Genomic DNA, 19,151 nt, shown 5'->3' with positions numbered 1-19,151 from the left:
CCCCAGCAGGGGGCATGCAGGAGGCAGCCAATCAATGATTCTTTCTCATCATTGATGTTTCTATTTCTCTCTCTCCCTTCCTCTCTGAAATCAATATAAATATATTTAAAAAATATTTTGGGCATAAGAGCAAGTTTCGAGGCTATTGGGATGACAGCACAGCAGTGTGTTTGCATCCTGTGTGCTGCTCACTTGGATGTTCTTTCAAGAGTCCTGTAAGAATGAGTACCTTAATTTTTCTGAAACCACAGGGGACTTAAGTTTCTACATAAGGCAAGTAATTTAAAATGCATGGGGTGAATCTAAGCACTGCGCAGATTAGTTACTTCTTTGTGAAGAGCAAAGTTACAGTAGAGGGCTGACCAAGAGAGGAAAGTGTCTTAAGTTCACAAAGATTTTCTTAAAGGAATGATTTCAGTATTTCAGTGACCTAAAGGAGAAATGGAAGTAAACTCTTTGTAGAATGGCATCTGGTTTAAGAAGTACTACTGTTTGTATGTGTCATGCCATCCTTATGATTAGAGAGAGAAATGGGAATGAATAAAGGTCTAGAAATTATAGAAAGACAAATGGTGTGTCTATTGGTTGAGTTTTTTTGGATATGTCTAGGTTGCAACTTAAATCTTATTTTAACAAAATGCTTAATAGTGTGTTGCTTTTTCTTTTTAGGTATTGCATTCTCAGTCTCGACATGTTGAAGTCAGAATGGCCTGTATTCACTATCTTCGAGAGAACAGAGAGAAATTTGAAGCGGTAATTTGTAATTTTAAACAAAATGGTATCTCGACTTGCATTTACAGTTCATCCTTTAGAAGTGGTCTAGTGGGAATTTCACAGGATGGAGCTTAATGGGGGGTTATGAAAATCCCCCTTATAAAAAAGAATTGCTTTATTGAGTTTAAATCCAATTATATTCTTTTGTGATAGTTTTTATGCCATTTAGTGGTATTCATTTATTCTGGCATTTAGAAAGCTTCTGTGACAGCTAAGACACAGCTATGAAGGATAGAGGGTGACTTGGATATGCAGGATCCATATGCAGGATCCTGGCATATTAAGAGTGAGTTTTGTCTGACATAGTCAGGGTAAATGGAGTATTGTGGTTAATAGAGTTTTCCGTGATTTGTAATCCCCTATGAATTAAAAAAAAATTCATACTAAGTCTTTTATTTTATCAGAAGGCATTTATATATTTTTAATTTTCAGGCTTCATCATTGTGAATCATATAAGAATACTATAATTATGTAAATATGGTTAATAGTTAATAGAATGTTGTAGAACACTTTACTGGAATTTTCTCAGTAGTATGTAGTAGGCTGTGAAATATGACAATCACCTATTTTCATTTTACATTGAAAGCCTTACAAGATTTGCTTAGAATTAAGTCATCTGACAACTCAATGGTATTCTCCCCTGTGGACTGCTAAAAGAACGTTGGTGTTTTGCAAATGACTCAATTCTGAGAGTTAATAGATAAATGGTTCTTAGTTTGGATATGCTGTTGGGTTGGTTTTCCTATATTCAAGCAAAATATTATTACTGGTAACATTTTTTTGAGTGCTATTTTATCAGATGGACAATAATCCATTTCAGGAAGGAGAATTATCTACTTGATCAGGAGATATGAAAACTTGTCTTACAGAAAGAAAACTGGTAGTGAGGCTAGATAGAATATTAGGGTGTGGTGGAGAAGAGAAAGGTAAATGGAGTGGTCTTTAAGTATTTGAAGTTAGTCATTATTATTGACCCCAGAGGGTAAAACTCTCTTGACAGTAATGGAAATTACTAACACTGGTTGAGCACTTAATATGTGCCAGGCATTTTAAATGCTTTGCATATATTTATTTAATCCTTGCAATCTTTTGAGGTATTACCAGAAGTTGAAAGTTCTAAAGGGGTAAATTTCACTTTACCATTTCTGTTGGCCAAAATGGGAAAAGGCTGTCATGGGAAGGGGTGTTGTTCCTTGTGACTGAGGATGTTCAGTCAAAGCCTAGGTCAGTGATGGCGAACCTTTTGAGCTCGGCGTGTCAGCATTTTGAAAAACCCTAACTTAACTCTGGTGCTGTGTCACATGTAGAAATTTTTTGATATTTGCAACCATAGTAAAACAAAGATTTATATTTTTGATATTTATTTTATATATTTAAATGCCATTTAACAAAGAAAAATCAACCAAAGAAATGAGTTCGCGTGTCACCTTTGACACGCGTGTCATAGGTTCGCCATCACTGGCCTTGGTGGATGCTTTCTGATTAGAAAGGAGAGTCTTATATTGGATATAGGCTTGCAGAACACTGCTTGGGTCTCTTCCAACTTCAAATGGTTCTGTGGGGTTTTTAAGTCTATAAATAATCACCTAATATAGAACAGTAGCCTCTGATTGGTGGGATATTTAAAATAGATAGCTATTTTATTATAATATGTGTTGAAATCTTAAGATACTTTTTGGAAATTTGACAGTATACTGTCTATAAAATAATCTCAATCTTAAAAAAATCCATGGGCATTTAAAAGATTTTTATAGACTTGGTAGTGTACTTTAATGTTTTTAAGTGTATTGCTTTGCAAAATTGACTGGGCCTGTAATTTAAATAAAATTGAATTTGATGTTTCAGATGGTGTTTTAGGGCTTTCTTGATTAAATTAGTATAATCACTATTAGAAAAACAAAAAATGTTATCACAGCTTTTTCTTTTTCTTTTCTTTTTTTTTAGATTTGTTACTGATTTTTAGAGAGGAAGGGAGAGGGAGGGAGAGAGAGAGAGAGAAACATGTGCCATGACCAGGAATTAAACCTGCAATCTTTTGGTGCATGGGATGATGCCCAACCAGCTGAGCCACACCAGCCAGGGCTCACATAGCTTGAATAAACTTTTATTTTTATGTTAAGGTGACAATGAAGCAAAGTGTATTAGAAAAATCTTATTGATTTTTTTCAAAATATCTTTAGCATTATTAATTCTCATCTCTGACCTAAGGAACAGTGAATATTCATATCTGTATTAGTAAACTAATATGTCTTAGCTAATGTATCTGTCTTTGTTTATTCTCCTCTATATATTGGCCATTTTCAAATTAATCTTAAAATGCTGCTTTTGTCATATCATTTCTCTGTTCATAATGTCACTTGCAGTGACCTTGTATTGCCTTCTCTCCCTCTTCTGAAAGTCCTATCTGGGCTCACAACTTTCTATAAACAGATGTCTAGTCTGAGTTCTCTCTCTCTCTGCTCTCCCCACGAAAGTGCCCTATTCCTGCTGACCAGGTCACTCCTGTCTGCCCAACACAGTGTCCTCTCTGTTTCCACATGCCATATTGTCCCTGTGTCTGTCCACATCCTGTCCAGGAAACCTTTTCTGACAGTGTTTCCTTCTTTAAGTTCTTTTTGTGTGTTTATGATCTTCACTTACTGATTTGTATGTATTTTCATAGATTATATATGTGTATATATATTTTACTGTTACTGAGGTATCCAAGGTTTATGTAAAAACTCAGTAATTCACAGTAGAGAGTTTAACTGTTGCTTTGATGTATTCCTAATAGACTTTTTTTCCTTTTTCAGTTTATAGAAGGATCATTTGAAGAGTATTTAAAACGTTTGGAAAATCCACAGGTATGCAGTAATCTTTTATCTATTTTTTACATGTAAGATTAATATTATAGTGTATGGAAGGGTTACAGTGAGTTACCCTCTTTCCTTCTAAACATTTTTTAGGTGCACATTTTACATAGCATTTAATTGGAAGACAGTTGGAGCTTTGTACTGTACTGTACACTAGATGTTGCCTAGGGACAGGGTCGTGGTATCTTTATCTTTGTTATAATGGCATGTGAATGTAGTAACACTGGTGATGACTTTCATGATGCTGTGTTGGTATGTGTATGGGGATTGGTGGACAGGGCAAGATTTGATTACTTCTTCAGGTATCTGAGAAGATAGGTTCTCTTATGGAGGTTTTATTTCCCATGATTAGCTTGAGAAGAAGGAAGAGTCTGTTGAGAGTAAAAGGTCAGCACTTCCCCACCAGGTCTCACTGCCACACTTCCTCAGTCATGTTGATGTTAAAATAAATTTTTTTCTGCTTACAAAACTCCTGTAAAAAATCCATATATCATGGAATGTCATGTAGATGTTCCATTATCTCCAGAGGTAATTACTGTCAATTTTAAAATGACATTAGCAAAGGATGAAGCTAAGGAGAGGAGTCAGGTAGGGAGGGAAGGGAATAATAACACAAGACTAGGGTGTTTGGTCAGCAACTGGTATCTCAGTTTGATTCCCTAACATTAGTTTGAGTGCTTGCTGTGGGCCAAGAATTGCCAGTCACCCTGGGGATGCAAAAGTGAGAAAGTACATATGCCATAAGGGCAGGTATGATGCTATAGACCAGCGGTTCTCAACCTGTGGGTCGCAACCCCTTTGGGGGTCGAACAACCCTTTCACAGGGGTCGCCTAAGACCATCGGAAAACACATATATAATTACATATTGTTTTTGTGATTAATCACTATGCTTTAATTATGTTCAATTTGTAACAATGAAATTGGGGGTCACCACAACATGAGGAACTGTATTGAAGGGTCGCAGCATTAGGAAGGTTGAGAACCACTGCTATAGACATTCAGAGTTTTGTTTCTAGCTGGGGAGGCAAAGCAAGAGTTGGAGTTGGCATTTGAAGTCTGAATAGATTCTGAATAAGAAATGCCAGGGGTGAAGGGCAATTTCAGGTAGTGAAAATTGTGAGCAGTGCAGATTCAGAATGCAGTCTAGTTTTATGGAGCATGGAGCATTTGAAAGTAGGAGGTAATGAGAAATAAGTCAAAGGGCAAGCTCTGGGTCAGATCATGAGGAAGCCTTCAGTGCTAAGCTCACCAGGTTGTAGCTTATGCTTTAGACCAGCATATCTCAGTGTGAGTTACACACCATCTGCATCAGGATCACCTGAGGTAGTTGTACAGATGCAGGTTCCCTGTTCTTTATTACTGATCTGAATCAAAGTCTGTGCCTGGGGCCTGGGAAACTGGCATTGGGAAGCCTTGCAAGTTTTTTGGGGCAGGAAGTGAGTGAGTGTGTTTTGTTCACTACTGTGAACTAGAGAACAGTGCCTGACATTTATGTTGACTGAATGAATGGATGAAAGAATTTTGTATATAGGTTTTAAGGGAGATGAGATCAGAGGCAAGAAGACCAATTGCAGTGGTTTTAAGATATTTTTATTTTATTGATTTTTTTTTTTTTGAGAGAGAGAGAGAGAGATTGATTGATTGATTTAAAATTGACCCTGGTTAGAGAAAATGAGAAGATACTGTGATAGCCATTGTCTGCTTAACCAGACTACAGCAGAATTTATTCTGAAGATTAAATACTTTTAACATAGTACATTATTTGAGAGGTAGTATTTTGTTGATGAGTAGAATAATTTTCCATTTTTTAAAGTGATGTAACACATTTTGCATTAGGTGTTGCTTGTGTTTGTGATCTGAGGAATTTCGTTTACACTAGAGGGGTGTTGCTTGCAGCAGTTGATGAGAAGCCATGATTGTTAGGTAGAGACCTATTTTAAGAAAATCTATTTTAATATATGGCACGCATTTCATTTTGAAAACCAGAACCAATTTTTAAGAGCTACTAAAATGAAAAGTCTCTGGGGAAAATATTATTATCCTCCTCTGTGTTCATTGTCTAAAATCTTTTTCTTACCTCAAATTTCTTTCAAGGAAAAGGTGGCAGCATTCATTTACCATAGCTCATTATTTTTAGTGACTATTGGTATTAAGTCTTTACTAATTTCACAAATAGTGTAGAATACATTCTTATGGTAAAATGTTTAATATAGAATGAAAATAAATCCTTTATTTTCCCGGTCTCCACTGTCAGTTTAGGATGTTATCCTTCCAGTCTCCTCTCAAGGAATGTATGCATACATATTATACACATAACTTTTTGTTTTATACAATAGGATTCTTTTACTATGACTTTTCATACTAGTCAGTGATTTTTTTCCAAGTCACTGCATATGGGTATACCTCATTCTTTTTAATGATTGCATGTTCCATATATAGTGTGGGTAAAATGTGTAAGTTATTTAATTATTCCTTACCTATTAGTGGGATTTTGGGCTTTAACAAAATATTTTTTAAAACTATTAGAGATAGCTACAGTGAACATCCTTGTTTATGTTTGTGGACATAGGAAACGTTTCTGTAGGATAGGTTTATAGAAATTGAATTGCTTTGTCTAAGAGTTTATGGACATATTCTAAGATTTTTATATATGCTGGCCATTTCCTTCTTAGAGACTTAAAGTGACTCCTTTAGGATTGTAGAATCTCTACCTCATTTGAAAAGGATTGCTGGGAGATTCTCTCTTTGTACCTTCAACATGTGCCAAGCTCTGTCCTGGGTGCTAGGTTAGAGGACAGAACCCTTGCATTCAACAAGTTCTCAACTTAGGGGTGCCACTTCTTGGCCTTACCACACCACTAAGACCTGTCATTCCACTCCGTTACTAAGGATTTTTGCAACAGAGACTTAGGCTGCTTTTTAGTATATATAACATGCTTTATGTAAATGTTTTTATAATATTTATGATACTACTAATAACAAGCTTTCTGAGCTTTATATTGTATAAAGGTATGTATGAAGATGTTGTTTAAAGCAGCGATTTTCAACCTTTTTCATCTCATGACACATAAACTAATTACTCAAAATCTGCGGCACACCAAAAATATATTTTTTACTAATCTGACAGAAAAAATAGGTATAATTTTGATTCATTTACACCTGATGGTTATTGTTGTCATTTTTTAATTTGACAGTCTAAGGGAAAAGAGGTCAGTGCCCCTGACTAAACAGTCAGGTATTGTAGCACATTTGTTGAAAATCGCTGGTTTAGAAATATATTGTAAAAAAGTCTGAGACATTTAAGGGCCATTTTTTTTCTTTAATACAGGAATGGGTTGGACAGGTGGAAATAAGTGCCCTTTCTCTTATGTACAGGTAAGCACTAATAATATAATTCAACAAAAATAAAGTCATTGGAAAATTAATATATTACATTATACTAAAATTGTTAAAATAGTGATTTTATTCTTGGTTGTGAGCATCTTTTCTAAGTTTTTTTTATTGTATGAATTAGGTTTTGACATTTAGATATATCAATGTTTAGAAATTTTAATTTTCAAGATATTTTTGGAAAGGAGTACAGAAAATTTTCCAGACCTCTGAACGTTATCATTTATCAACCTTACAGAGAAATGATTTCCTACTTTCTCAAGGCCAGTAGCACTGAAGAGCCACTAGAACAGAGGCAAAACACCTCTGTCAGTTATCAATTTTACTACTATTGCCTAGTAGAGGAGCAGGTGAACGCTTTATATTTTCTTTTCAAAATGTCTTTGTACATTTCCTCTTCACAACTTCTATGGTTTTGAGGTTTCCTTTAAGAATTATATATGAAGTCACACATATACAAGCTATATTTGAAATTTTATTTTTTTGAAAAGATGCTTTTATATAGGTATTTTACAACTTAGTATTCCATTACTATCTTATATTTACTGCTATATCTTCAGTGCCTAAACAAATCATTACTTTGCATAAATTAGGCTTTTGAATGAATGAATGATATATCTCAATTTATAGGATATATTCCATCAGAAGTAATTTCTAAAAATGTTATTTTCAGGAAAGATTTTGTAATTTATCGGGAACCAAATGTTTCTCCTTCACAAGTAACTGAAAATAATTTTCCTGAAAAGGTAAGAATTTTTTCAGTGTTTTTAGAGCTTTAAGTGAAAGAACTACTCAGTTGCCACCTTGACCTCCTAAGCTATAATTTTAAAGTGGTTTTTGGAAATATTTGTGCCTGAAGGCTGATACTGAGTTGATACAGTGTAATTCCTGTTAATCATCATTGAGCCGTATTATTTTGTATTAGTTTTTCCTGACAATTCACCATGTTGAACCCTATCACTAGAGGAAAAAAAGTTGAGATACTAGTGTATATGATTAACTAGACTATTACTCTTTTGTGTCAATATAAACATTAAATAGTAAAATAACTTGTAAAAATAGGTTCTTCCATTGCATCCAGAAATACTTTGGTAATCGTGATATATTTCCCATTATAAAGATAATTTGCTGGCTAAGGTGCTATTTATTATCTGTTCAAAGCAGAAACAACTGGAAAAATATGTAGTCTAGAAAGGAAAAAACCCCAGCTGATTCATTATAAGAAAACTTTGTTTTAATTACTTGTTTTGGAGTCATCCAGGCCAGTTGAAGTATCTGTCACCAAGCTAATGGTGGTAAGGAGGAGGGCAATTGAGTGAAATACTACCTTAATAAGGGCTTAGGGGTTCCTAACATGCTTGTCTCTGGATCTGGCCTTTTCCAGTATACTTATTAGAATATGATATAATCTAAATAAAATCAGTGTGCATTTCTCTTTGAATAAGTAATTAACTATTTAGAAAGTACAGTTGATTTTTTTACCAACATGAGTTTGAACTACCTGAGTTCACTTATATGTGGATTTTTTTCAATGAATATATAGTCTGTCTTCTGCATCCCAAGGTGTCTGGATTCAATCAACAGCAGATTGAGAACAGTATTTTCTGATTTGAGGTTAGAGGTTGGGAATCTGCAGATGGGGAAGGCCAATTGTATGCATTGTTCTATACCAGTGGTTCTCAACCTTCCTAATGCCGCGACCCTTTAATACAGTTCCTCATGTTGTGGTGACCCCCAATTTCATTGTTACAAATTGAACATAATTAAAGCATAGTGATTAATCACAAAAACAGTTTGTAATTATATATATGTTTTCTGATGGTCTTAGGCGACCCCTGTGAAAGGGTTGTTCGACCCCCAAAGGGGTCGCGACCCACAGGTTGAGAACCGCTGTTCTACACCTTTTGATATAAGGGACTTGACTATTTGTGGATTATGGTATGGCGGTTTGTGTGTCCTGGAACCAGTACCCTGCAGATACCTAGGGAGGACTGTAGATAAGTTTTGGGGGATTCAGAAGTTATATTTGGATTTTCGACTGCATAGGAGTTGGCACCTCTAACCCTCACATTGTTCAAGGGTTAACTGTACTTTAACTGTAAAGAAGCAGAAAAATTTTTACTTTTGATTATGCCTCTTAGAGGTAAGTATTAATAAAATTTTGGAATATTTTCTTACGGTCTCTTACATCTTGTTCTTTAGTAGCTGAAATCATGCTGTTATTTTTTTATATATATGTATTTTTATTGATTTCAGATACTAAGGGAGAAGGGAGAGAGAGAGAGAAACATCAGTGATGAGACAGAATCATTGATTGGCTGCCTCCTGCACGCCCCCTACTGGGGATCGACCCCACAACCTGGGCATGTGCCCTTGACTAGAATCGAACCTGGGACCCTTCAGTCTGTAGGCCAACGCTCTATCCACTGAGCCAAACCTAGGGCAATGTATTTATATTTTATCCCATAAGCATTCCCCAAGTCATTAAGAACTTTTTGATTTAATAGCTGTTTAACATTTCTGCATGTGAATTTACCATAGTTGACTACATTGGAGCTTTAGATTGCTTCTAAAATATTCACTTTCTGTTTAAAAATTATTTACTAGTGATTGAGAGATATTGAAGATAGTAAGTTGCTATGTAAATACCAAATATGAAGTGCTGAAAGGTGTCTTTTATTTTTCCCTTTCAGGTATTACTGTGTTTTTCAAATGGAAATCATTATGATATTGTCTATCCCATTAAGTATAAAGAGAGCTCTGCTATGTGTCAGTGTAAGTTTCACCCTTGTGTTTGTATAGGAAATTATATTCCTAAGATATACAGTCTTAATGCACACAAGTCAGGGCAAATATACTCTGTTTTGTTGTATAAAAAGATATTTCTAAAAACCTTAGGTTACCAAAAATATTAATATTGTATTAAAAACTTCTTTCAATAGGAAAAAAGATCTAGTAGCTAGAGTTTGACTTATAAATACGAAGTTATTTATTTCCTGCAGTAATTAAGTTCAATAATAAGGATTTGTATGTGTTTTCAAAGCTGGGTAGTGTATGGCTTGAAAATTTACATGACCGAGCAAATCAAACATTTGATTATATTTGGCTCTAGAGCAGGGTTTCTCAACCTTGACACTATTGACATTTTGGGCCAGGTAAATCTTGTTGTGGGGGCTGTTCTGTACATTGTAGGATATTTAGTAGTATACCTAGCATCTACTGTGTAGATCTCCCATTGTGACAACCAAAAATGTCACTAGATTTTGCCACATATTTCCTGGAAGGATACACTTCCTTCCCAATTGAGAATTACTGCTCTATTAGTTCCTTCCTTTGTCTGTTCTAAATGCACATCACTCATACAAAACAGTAGTGCTGGTCATACAACAGCTTTTTCCTCAGTTTTTTTATTTGAAATTCCCACAGGAGGTTGAGAGAGTGAAAGGGAAGGAGGGAGAGAGAGAAAGAGAGAGAAACATTGATGTGAAAAAAACATCGATTGGTTGCCTCCCTCATGAGCCTGGGCCTGGGATCGAAGCTGCAACCCAGGTACGTGCCCTTGACTGGGAATCGAACTCAAGATCCTTCTGTCTGCAGGCTGATGCTCTAACCACTGAGCACTCAGGCCAGGAGTCCCCTGTTCTTAAGCTAGTGGTGATCAGTAAAGATAATATGTAATGTAAATTTTTAAAATTAATTGATCTGTTTTGAGGTATGAAAGTCTAGCTGACTATCCTGGGCTGTGTCCTTTTTTTTCCAGCTAGTCAAAATCTGGACATGTCAGCTTTGGGAAGGATAGCTCATGGAGATTCCTTTCCTATATTTCTCAGTGCCTGTGGGTTGGATGATATAAGGTGTAGAAGAAAGATGGTTTGCTAGAAGGAAGTCTCTTAGGAAACTTATTGTTGATGAATTCTTAGTGTACTCTTGTTTCCATAAGAATCACTGTAGTAAAACCAATTGAGAATATTTGGTAATATATATTTTCATGTTTTCTGTGTGTGTTTTTTTAAGTAAAACGTTGTCTAAATATGCTTCTTCATTGGCTGCTGAGAATACATTTAAAATATTTTTATTTCAGAGAGAAAGAGAAAGGGAGAGAGAGATGGAAACATCAATGATGAGAAAGAATCATTGATTGGCTGCCTCCTGCACACCTCCTATTGGGAATCGAGCCCATAACCCAGGCATGTGCCCTGACTTGGAATCGAACCATAGTTCAGTCATAGGTTCATAGGTTGATGCTCAATCCCTGAGCCATATTGGCTGGGCTGAGAATACATTTTATAACAGTCTCTTTTTAGTCCCTTATGGAAAGTTATCTTCTTCCTAGCAGTCTTTTTTTTTTTTTTTTTAAATTTTTTGTTGTTTTGTTTATTAATCCTCACCTGAGGATATTTTTCCATTGATTTTTAGAGAGAGTGGAAGGAAGGGGGAGACACAGAGAGAAACATCGATGTGAGAGAGACACATCAATTGGTTGCCTTCCACACGGTCCCCACTCCCCAACTGGGTCTGGGGATCGAGCCTGCAACCCAGGTATGTACATGCCCTTGACCGGAATCGAACCCAGGACCCTTTAGTCCATGGGCCGATGCTCTTTCCACTGAGCCAAACTGTCTAGGGCAAGCAGTCTTAATGTTTCTTAATGTTTTCTATCCAAGCCTCTTAAGGTTGGGGATGTTGTATGCCATCTATAATTCTCAGTTTCCTCATCTGTACAATTAGAATAATTATACCACTGTGCTGGGATTAAATATGCAGATAATGTAAAGGCTTAACACATGAAGTGTAATAATTGCTCAATATGCATGTTTATCTTTTATTGTCATCATACTTGTTTCAAAGTTGTGATACCTTTTTGTGTTGATATTTTTAAAAATGACAGTTATCTTATGTAATGATTTTAAACTAATTACACACAAATTCTGGTTGCTCTCTATGTAGGCAACTTTCTGATTAAATTTGACCATAGATGTTGCAGGTGTCCAGTTATGATTTTAGAAGCCTGGGCAGTAGATACTCAATTTTATGTTAGAACATAAAATTAGTTAATGTTGCAGAACATATCTCTTGTTAATTGCAGCTCTCCTTTATGAATTACTGTATGAGAAGGTATTTAAAACTGATGTTAGTAAAATCTTGATGGGACTCAACACTGCTGAAGTAGCTGGTGAAAGCCACAGTGAAATATCAGATTCAGAGGATGATAGTTGCAGGTAAGAATGAATTTAAATTCCAAGATATCTTTATAGTGCCGTACAAAGAAACAGTTCAGTAAATGATTCTGCAAGGAGTTCCCTGAAATTGAAATATTACGGTATTCCTAAAATATACCAATCTGCAGTAGAAGGTTCTTTGTCTCTGCCACTAATTTTACCTCATTTCTACTAAGGAACTGTTACTTTTAAAAACTTGTTTTGGGTTGGAAAGCATCTAATTCTATGTAATCTGGATGTGTATATATGGAATAGATTTGGTCTACCTATATCTGTGGTATTATAAAATTTTAAGGTTAAGCTGTCAATTGTTTAAGGATTCAGTGCTAAAAGAATGGCCATTTTGATTTCCTTGACTTTCTTTTATTGTTTTCTTAAATAATGCCACCTCTTTTTCTTTTTAGATAATAAAAATCCCAAATTAGGGTATAGTGTGGGAACAGCTCTGGATAATGCTTCTGTTTAGGTTGTGAATAAGCACTTTTTAACTTTGAGTCTATGATATTTTTTCCCCCCACACAGGACGTATAAACTAGTGGATAAGAGCTTGGGCTGTATACTTCCAAACCTGGTTTCAATACTGGCTTCCTGCCAACTTACTAGACTTGGGGAAAATTACTTAAATTCACTAAGAAGCCTCAATTCTGCATCTGTAAAATGAGATATATTAGTAGTTCCTCAAAGGGCAGAATCCTCCTATATAATAAAAGCCTAATATGCAAATAGATCGAATGGCAGAATGACCGGTGGCTATGATGTACACTGACCACCAGGGGGCAGATGCTTAACGCAGAAGCTGCCTGCAGGCCCCAGGCCAGCCAAGGTGGGTGCCAGCGGGGTCCCCTAATTGCCCCGCCAGTCGCCCCACAGTCGCCCTTATCACCAACCAGGCCTAGGGACCCTACCTATGCACGAATTTCGTGCATTGGGCCTCCAGTTTATAATAATTAAATGAGATAACACATAAAGTGCATAAGCTAGTTCCTAAATATAGTGTCCAACATATTCGTTTTTATCAATAATAAGAATACTAGAGACCCAGTGCACAAAATTCGTGCATGAGTAGGGTCCCTAGGTCAGGCTGACGATCAGGGCCAATATGTGGGTCGACCTGTGGGTGGGGCGATCGGGGGGCCCCCACTGGCACCTGCCTTGGCTGGCGGCCTGGCGCCGCCCGCTCATTGGCCCTCACCAGGGGCAGCTCCTGCATTGAGCATCTGGCCTCTGGTGGTCAGTGCACGTCAAAGCGACTGGTCATTCCGCCGTTCGGTTGATTTGCATATTAGGGTTTTATTATATACAATATTTTATAGCAACTAATCATATTCCAATCCTAATGAAGTTAAACTATTATTGCTGTTGTATCTTAAATAGGAAAGTCTCCTACTTGGTGTTACATACTGTGAAACTAGAGAAAGAAATGAAAATTGATATCTAATTCTTTATTAAGTACTTAATTATCTCTTTATCTGTAATTCAAGGCATTTCTTAAATTTTTCTGATCCTGATTGAAAAATTGTCTGCCATTTCTTTATAAGAAAGAAATGAACAGTTAGGTTAGAATCTGGGATTGCCTTTATAAGTTTAATGCTAGAATGGACTAACTTTGCATAGGTAAAAATTTTACTCCATGGTCTTCTCCAGCACCACTCTGATTAAGACATGTCATTGAACATAGGAGAAAGTTAATTAGGGAAGGTGTGCTCATTATAATGCTGTTTTTCTTTTTATACTTTACTATTGTAGCTCTTGGAACATGGGAGCCTTTCTCGTTAACTTTTTGCATTATTACAGATTTCTTGTGTCATATCTGGCTTAGGGAAGACAAGGCTTCAAGTAGGGAAGAATGCTACATAATCATGGCACAATAGCTAGGCATAGTGTGATAGCAAGGAGGAAAGACTAGGGATGTTATACTCTTGTGCCTGGATTCTTTTCGCATTCACAGTGCTGAAGTACTGGAAATTATGGGTGCTTTTTAAAATCTAGACACTAGCTACTTGGAGTCTCTTAAAGATTGCTGCATTTAAGGGTACAGACTTGGGAAATTGTCCCAAAGACTAGAAATTGATTTATGAAGGAGTGTTGGACAGAGGAGTATGGGTGGCTCCTCACCTCTTCTCCCACTCTACTTGCCATCACTCTGTTTCAGCCTTGCCAGCCCTTGTCCTGTCCACACCAGGGTCTTTGCACTTGATTTCTGTTTTTTTCTGCCTGGAATACTGAATAGACATATGGTTTGCTATCTCGTTACCTTTAATTACTTATTCAGAAAGCCATCTCAACAAGTTCTTTCCTCATCCCACTTTTTATTATTTGAGCCTATGGCTCAACACTATATTTTTTTCCTAACATCCCCAATAGCATTTATTAGCATTCGCATACTGAATATGGTTTGCATTCATTATCACTAGATTGTACATCTTTTTGTAGTGGAATATTTTGTTTAATGGATCATCATCTATGTATTGAAAGGAAATTTTTCTACATTGAATGTTTTATAAACCCAGTTATTCTACTTACCTGAATTTCAGTTTATTTCTGTTTGTTTTATTGAGCCAGTAAGAACTACTGATAAAAGTCTTTGAATTATATTTTATAAGTCACACACACACACACACACGCACACTTTATTTTTTGTATATTTTTTAATCCTCACCCAAGGATATTTTTTCATTGATTTTAGAGAGAGTGGAAGGGAAGGGGAGAGACAGAGAGAGAAACATCCATTTGAGAGAGACACATAGATAGGTTGCCTTCCGTGTGCACCCTCACCAGGGCCAGGCTCAAGCCTGTAACCAAGATACGTGCCCTTGACTGGAATTGAACCCAGGACCTTTTAGTCCAGCAGTCGCCAACCAGTGGTCTGGGGACCGCTGGTGGTCTGTGAGGTCCAAAAGGTTGGCTACCGCTGTTTTAGTCCACAGGCCGACGTTCTATCCACTGAGCCAAACTGGTCAGTGCCACTTGTACATTTTATTAAAATTTGTAAAGGCTCATTGGAAGATAGCTTTGACTTTGTGGAATATAACTCTGACTTCTGATATTTTTATGTGACGTTAGAATAAATTAATTGCATGTGAACACATTTTGTACTAATTATGGTTATGTTTTTTCCTTTATAGGAGAAAAACTACCACCGCTAATGATGTAAATGGATTTAAAGCTCTGTCAAGTGATCAGGTATTTTTTTCTAAAGGTCTTAACTTGTTCTTCAATATAAGAGCTTATAAAAGTGTAGTCTTAATATTTTTAATCTCTTCTGGTACATTTTCAATAGAGTCAGGTGTATCTACTAGTACATTTTTCAGCAACTTAGTAATTTTTGAAGTTTTCTTTTGATTTTATTCTTATACATATGTCAAACAAAAATGTTTTATTTTTTTAATCCTGACTTTGTTTGTTTTGTTTAGCACCTGAAAAACAATGGGAACTCCCAAAGCCTTCCTTTGTCTAGAAAGGTTCTTAAGTCACTCAATCCAGCGGTTTATAGAAATGTGGAATATGAAATTTGGCTCAAGTCTAAACAAGGTGAGTTTAAAAATCTGCATTTTCCATAAATTTGTTTTGTGGCACTTGAAAATAATTAAGTCAACTTGATATTATTCTGATATTATTTACAGCTCAACAGAAACGTGATTATTCCATTGCTGCTGGCTTACAGTATGAAGTTGGGGATAAATGCCAAGTAAGTGATTATATAGAAGAAAAGATCTTACCTGACATCTTATAATAGGAACCGAGTAAACAGATAAGTTTGAATGTGTTGTTAATTTGGAATTTTAGAATATATTTTTTCATGTATACATTTTCATGGTTTTAAATATTTAGCATTTTGATTCATTTGAATACATTACCAAAATTGTATGTATCTAAAACCCTGGCATCCTGTCACATGATCTTTAAAAAAATAATCTAATTTTTGATATTGCTTGCTTCAAAGAAGTTACAGTAACATTTTAGATTTTTAGATATTTTCATTACAGTTGGAAAATATTTTATAATTTGTTCAAGCTTGATATTATAGGTCAGTTTGTTTTGCTTATAAGAATTATCCTGGAAAATTGAGAGGTACATAATGTTTTTCTAAAAAAAAAACAACATATATCTTTTTATTGATTTCAGAGAGGAAGGGAGAGGGAGAGAGAGAGAGAAACATCAATGATGAGAGAGAATCATTGATTGGCTGCCTCCTGTACGCCCCAATCTGGGGAGATTGAGCCCGAAACCTAGGCATGTACCCTGACTGGGAATCAAACCATGATCTCCTGGTTCATAGGTTGATGCTCTCACTGAGCCAAGCCAGCCAGGTGGTACATAATGTTTTTCGGTTGAATTAAGAAAGTAAAGTGGACTGACAATAAGAAGAGATTTTCATTTACTTTGAATAAACTATTGCTCTGGATTTAAGTAGCAGATTATTAAAGGGGAAAGTTGGATTAGATCAGTTTATTTTTGCTTAATCCTCACCGGAGGATATTTTTTCCCTTGCTTTTTAGAGAGAGCGTAGAAGGGAGGGAAGAGGGGGGAAAGAGAGGGAGAGACAGACACACATCAATGTGAGAAAGACACATCGATTGCTTCCCGAATGTGCCCTGACGGAGTGGGGAGTGAACCTGCAAACCAGGTACATGCCCTTGACTGAGAATCGAATCCGAGACCCTTTGGTGTGCAGGGCGATGCTCTAACACAGCGGTTCTCAACCTGTGGGTCGAGACCCCTTTGGGGGTTGAACGACCCTTTCACAGGGGTCGCCTAGACCATCAGAAAACACATATATAATTACATATTGTTTTTGTAATTAATCACTATGCTTTAATTATGTTCAATTTGTAACAATGAAAATACATCCTGCATATCAGATATTTACATTACGATTCATAACAGTAGCAAAATTAGTTATGAAGTAGCAACAAAAATAATTTTATGGTTGGGAGTCACCACAACATGAGGAACTGTATTAAAGGGTCGAGGCATTAGGAAGGTTGAGAAACACCGGCCAGGACACATTAGTGTTTCTTAACTTGGAGTGTTTTTGCACCCCTGCTCCCTGCTGAGCAATGCCTGCAGATATTTTTTTGTTTCCTAACTGGGAAGATGCTACTCACATCTAGTGGGTAAAGGCCAGGGATGCTACCAAATATCCTACAGTGTACAGGACACCCTTTCTCACTCCCCATGGCAAAGAATTATCTGGTCCAAAGTGTCAAAAATGCCAAGGTTAGAGAAACTCTGGAAAAGGTAATTTCCAAAGGTTCCCTTTTCTGTTGTTTATGATAAAAATGGACTATTTCCAAAATAAAAGCAATCCATGTACACAAAAATTAATTGGAAGATAATTTTCATCAAAATGGCTTCCATCAAAAAGTGTTGCCTTTTGCCCTGGCCAGGTGGCTCAGTTGGTTGGAGCGATATCCTGTACACCAAAAGGTTTGGGGTTTGATTCCCGGTCAGGTCACATACCTAGGTTGCGGGTTTGATCCCTAGTCGGGGCATGTATGGGAGTCAACAATCAATGTTTCTCTCTCACATTGATGTTTCTCTCTCCTTCCCTCCCTGCCTCCCTCCTTCCCTGACCCCCTTCTTTTCTTTCTCTGAAATCAATAAAAACATATCCTCAGGTAAGGATTAAAAGGAAAAAAGTGTTTGCCTTTTCAAAACTACCTTATAATAGCCCTTGACAAACATTTCTCCTTGACTTGTGGGGGAAACACTAATTTCCTTTGTTATAAAGTGGTTTGTGAAAAATATTTGATTGACCAGGATTATATCTGTACACTTTTGAGCACTTTTCATAGTGTTCTGGTTCTGGGGTATTTGAAAGGAAGAAGAGGATGTAATTCATTTAGGTTCTTCCTTATGGGATTGTCAGAATTGTGCTATAATTATAGAACAGAATTGTGAAATCTTTGAAGGGAACAAAAGAGAAGAATAAAACCAAGGCTTAGGGTTCCCCTTCTTCCCCACCCCTCAACAGAGAAGAGAAGATTGCTTGTCTTACGCTGCATCACTAAAGTTTTGTTACTCATTATTTCAAATCATGCATATCTTCTTTGAGGTTGCAGTTGCTTTTGGTAGATGCCATTAATAAGGTAGATGATAAAGCAGATACTTGTTTTAATTTTTTCTATTTTAGAGTATTTTGTTTCTAATTCTACTACTTAACTTTAACTTGGATAAAATTTAATTGAAACTTTATTGTGTAAACTGCTAGGAGTCAAAGATGACTTGTTTACTCAAGTGAGCATGTAAGATACCGTTTTAACTTTTGATAAAAAACTTCGGAAAAATATTTTTGATTGTTAAACTCAAAGAGAGGAAGGCAAAGTGTCCTATTTTGATCTGTGAAGAATGAAACCTCAGTTCGAGGACTTTGTCTACTAATAAAAGTACGAGGGTACTCAAAGCCATGCAACACGGGTGGGCTCTTAGTGCTCCTGGTGTAGTCATGCCAGATGCCCTATTCATTGTGTATTGTTTGACTATAGAAACACCTCAGGGCTTACTCTCCTATCACAGTTTACTCTTGGAAAATACCATGTTAGAAAACAGATAACAGTTCTATTTTTAGGGAGGAGAAAGGTCACAGTTACACATAGTAATTATAATAATACTGTCGCGTTCTTCATGTATATGATACATACCTCATTCCATCTCCATGAGTCCTATGACTTTGGTACTATTATTAGTCTTATTTTGCATATGAAGACACTGAAGTATGAGAAGTAACTTGCCCAAGGTCATATTGCTGGTAAGTAGAAATGCCAGGCCTGGAATCCTGGTTGTGTTGTGCCACAGTCCTGACTTCAGGACCAGGACAAGATGCCTCTCTTGTTAGGAGCCTTAATAGATGTTGCTACTACTTCTTGAACTATTTAGGATACTAATTTAGAACAATTTTGGAAGGGTAAACAC

General features: G+C 36.3%; 1 protein-coding gene across 6 annotated transcripts in view; it reads left to right on the top strand.

Annotated features, from left to right (window-relative positions):
* The first annotated feature begins 648 nt into the window (after positions 1–648).
* OTUD4 (OTU deubiquitinase 4) overlaps positions 649–19,151 on the top strand; it is a 40,492-nt gene continuing 21,989 nt past the window's right edge. For 2 of the 6 annotated variants that reach the window (XM_023754737.1, XM_023754734.1), the window contains exons 1-9: positions 649–753; positions 3,567–3,617; positions 6,956–7,002; positions 7,691–7,763; positions 9,711–9,792; positions 12,104–12,236; positions 15,362–15,419; positions 15,650–15,767; positions 15,860–15,924. In XM_023754737.1, coding sequence (XP_023610505.1) covers positions 706–753; positions 3,567–3,617; positions 6,956–7,002; positions 7,691–7,763; positions 9,711–9,792; positions 12,104–12,236; positions 15,362–15,419; positions 15,650–15,767; positions 15,860–15,924 — 675 coding nt within the window. In that variant the 5' untranslated portion in view covers positions 649–705. Of the gene's footprint in view, positions 754–3,566; positions 3,618–6,955; positions 7,003–7,690; positions 7,764–9,710; positions 9,793–12,103; positions 12,237–15,361; positions 15,420–15,649; positions 15,768–15,859; positions 15,925–19,151 lie in introns of those variants that run through there. The other 4 variants (XM_023754744.1, XM_023754752.1, XM_023754756.1 and 1 more) reach the window with 4 other exon arrangements.

This window comes from Myotis lucifugus, unplaced genomic scaffold (assembly GCF_000147115.1).
Source record: "Myotis lucifugus unplaced genomic scaffold, Myoluc2.0 scaffold_1, whole genome shotgun sequence".
In the NCBI taxonomy this organism is placed as follows: domain Eukaryota; kingdom Metazoa; phylum Chordata; class Mammalia; order Chiroptera; family Vespertilionidae; genus Myotis; species Myotis lucifugus.
The sequence above is the reverse complement of the archived record's forward strand: the minus strand, read 5'-3'. Positions and strand labels throughout refer to the sequence as shown.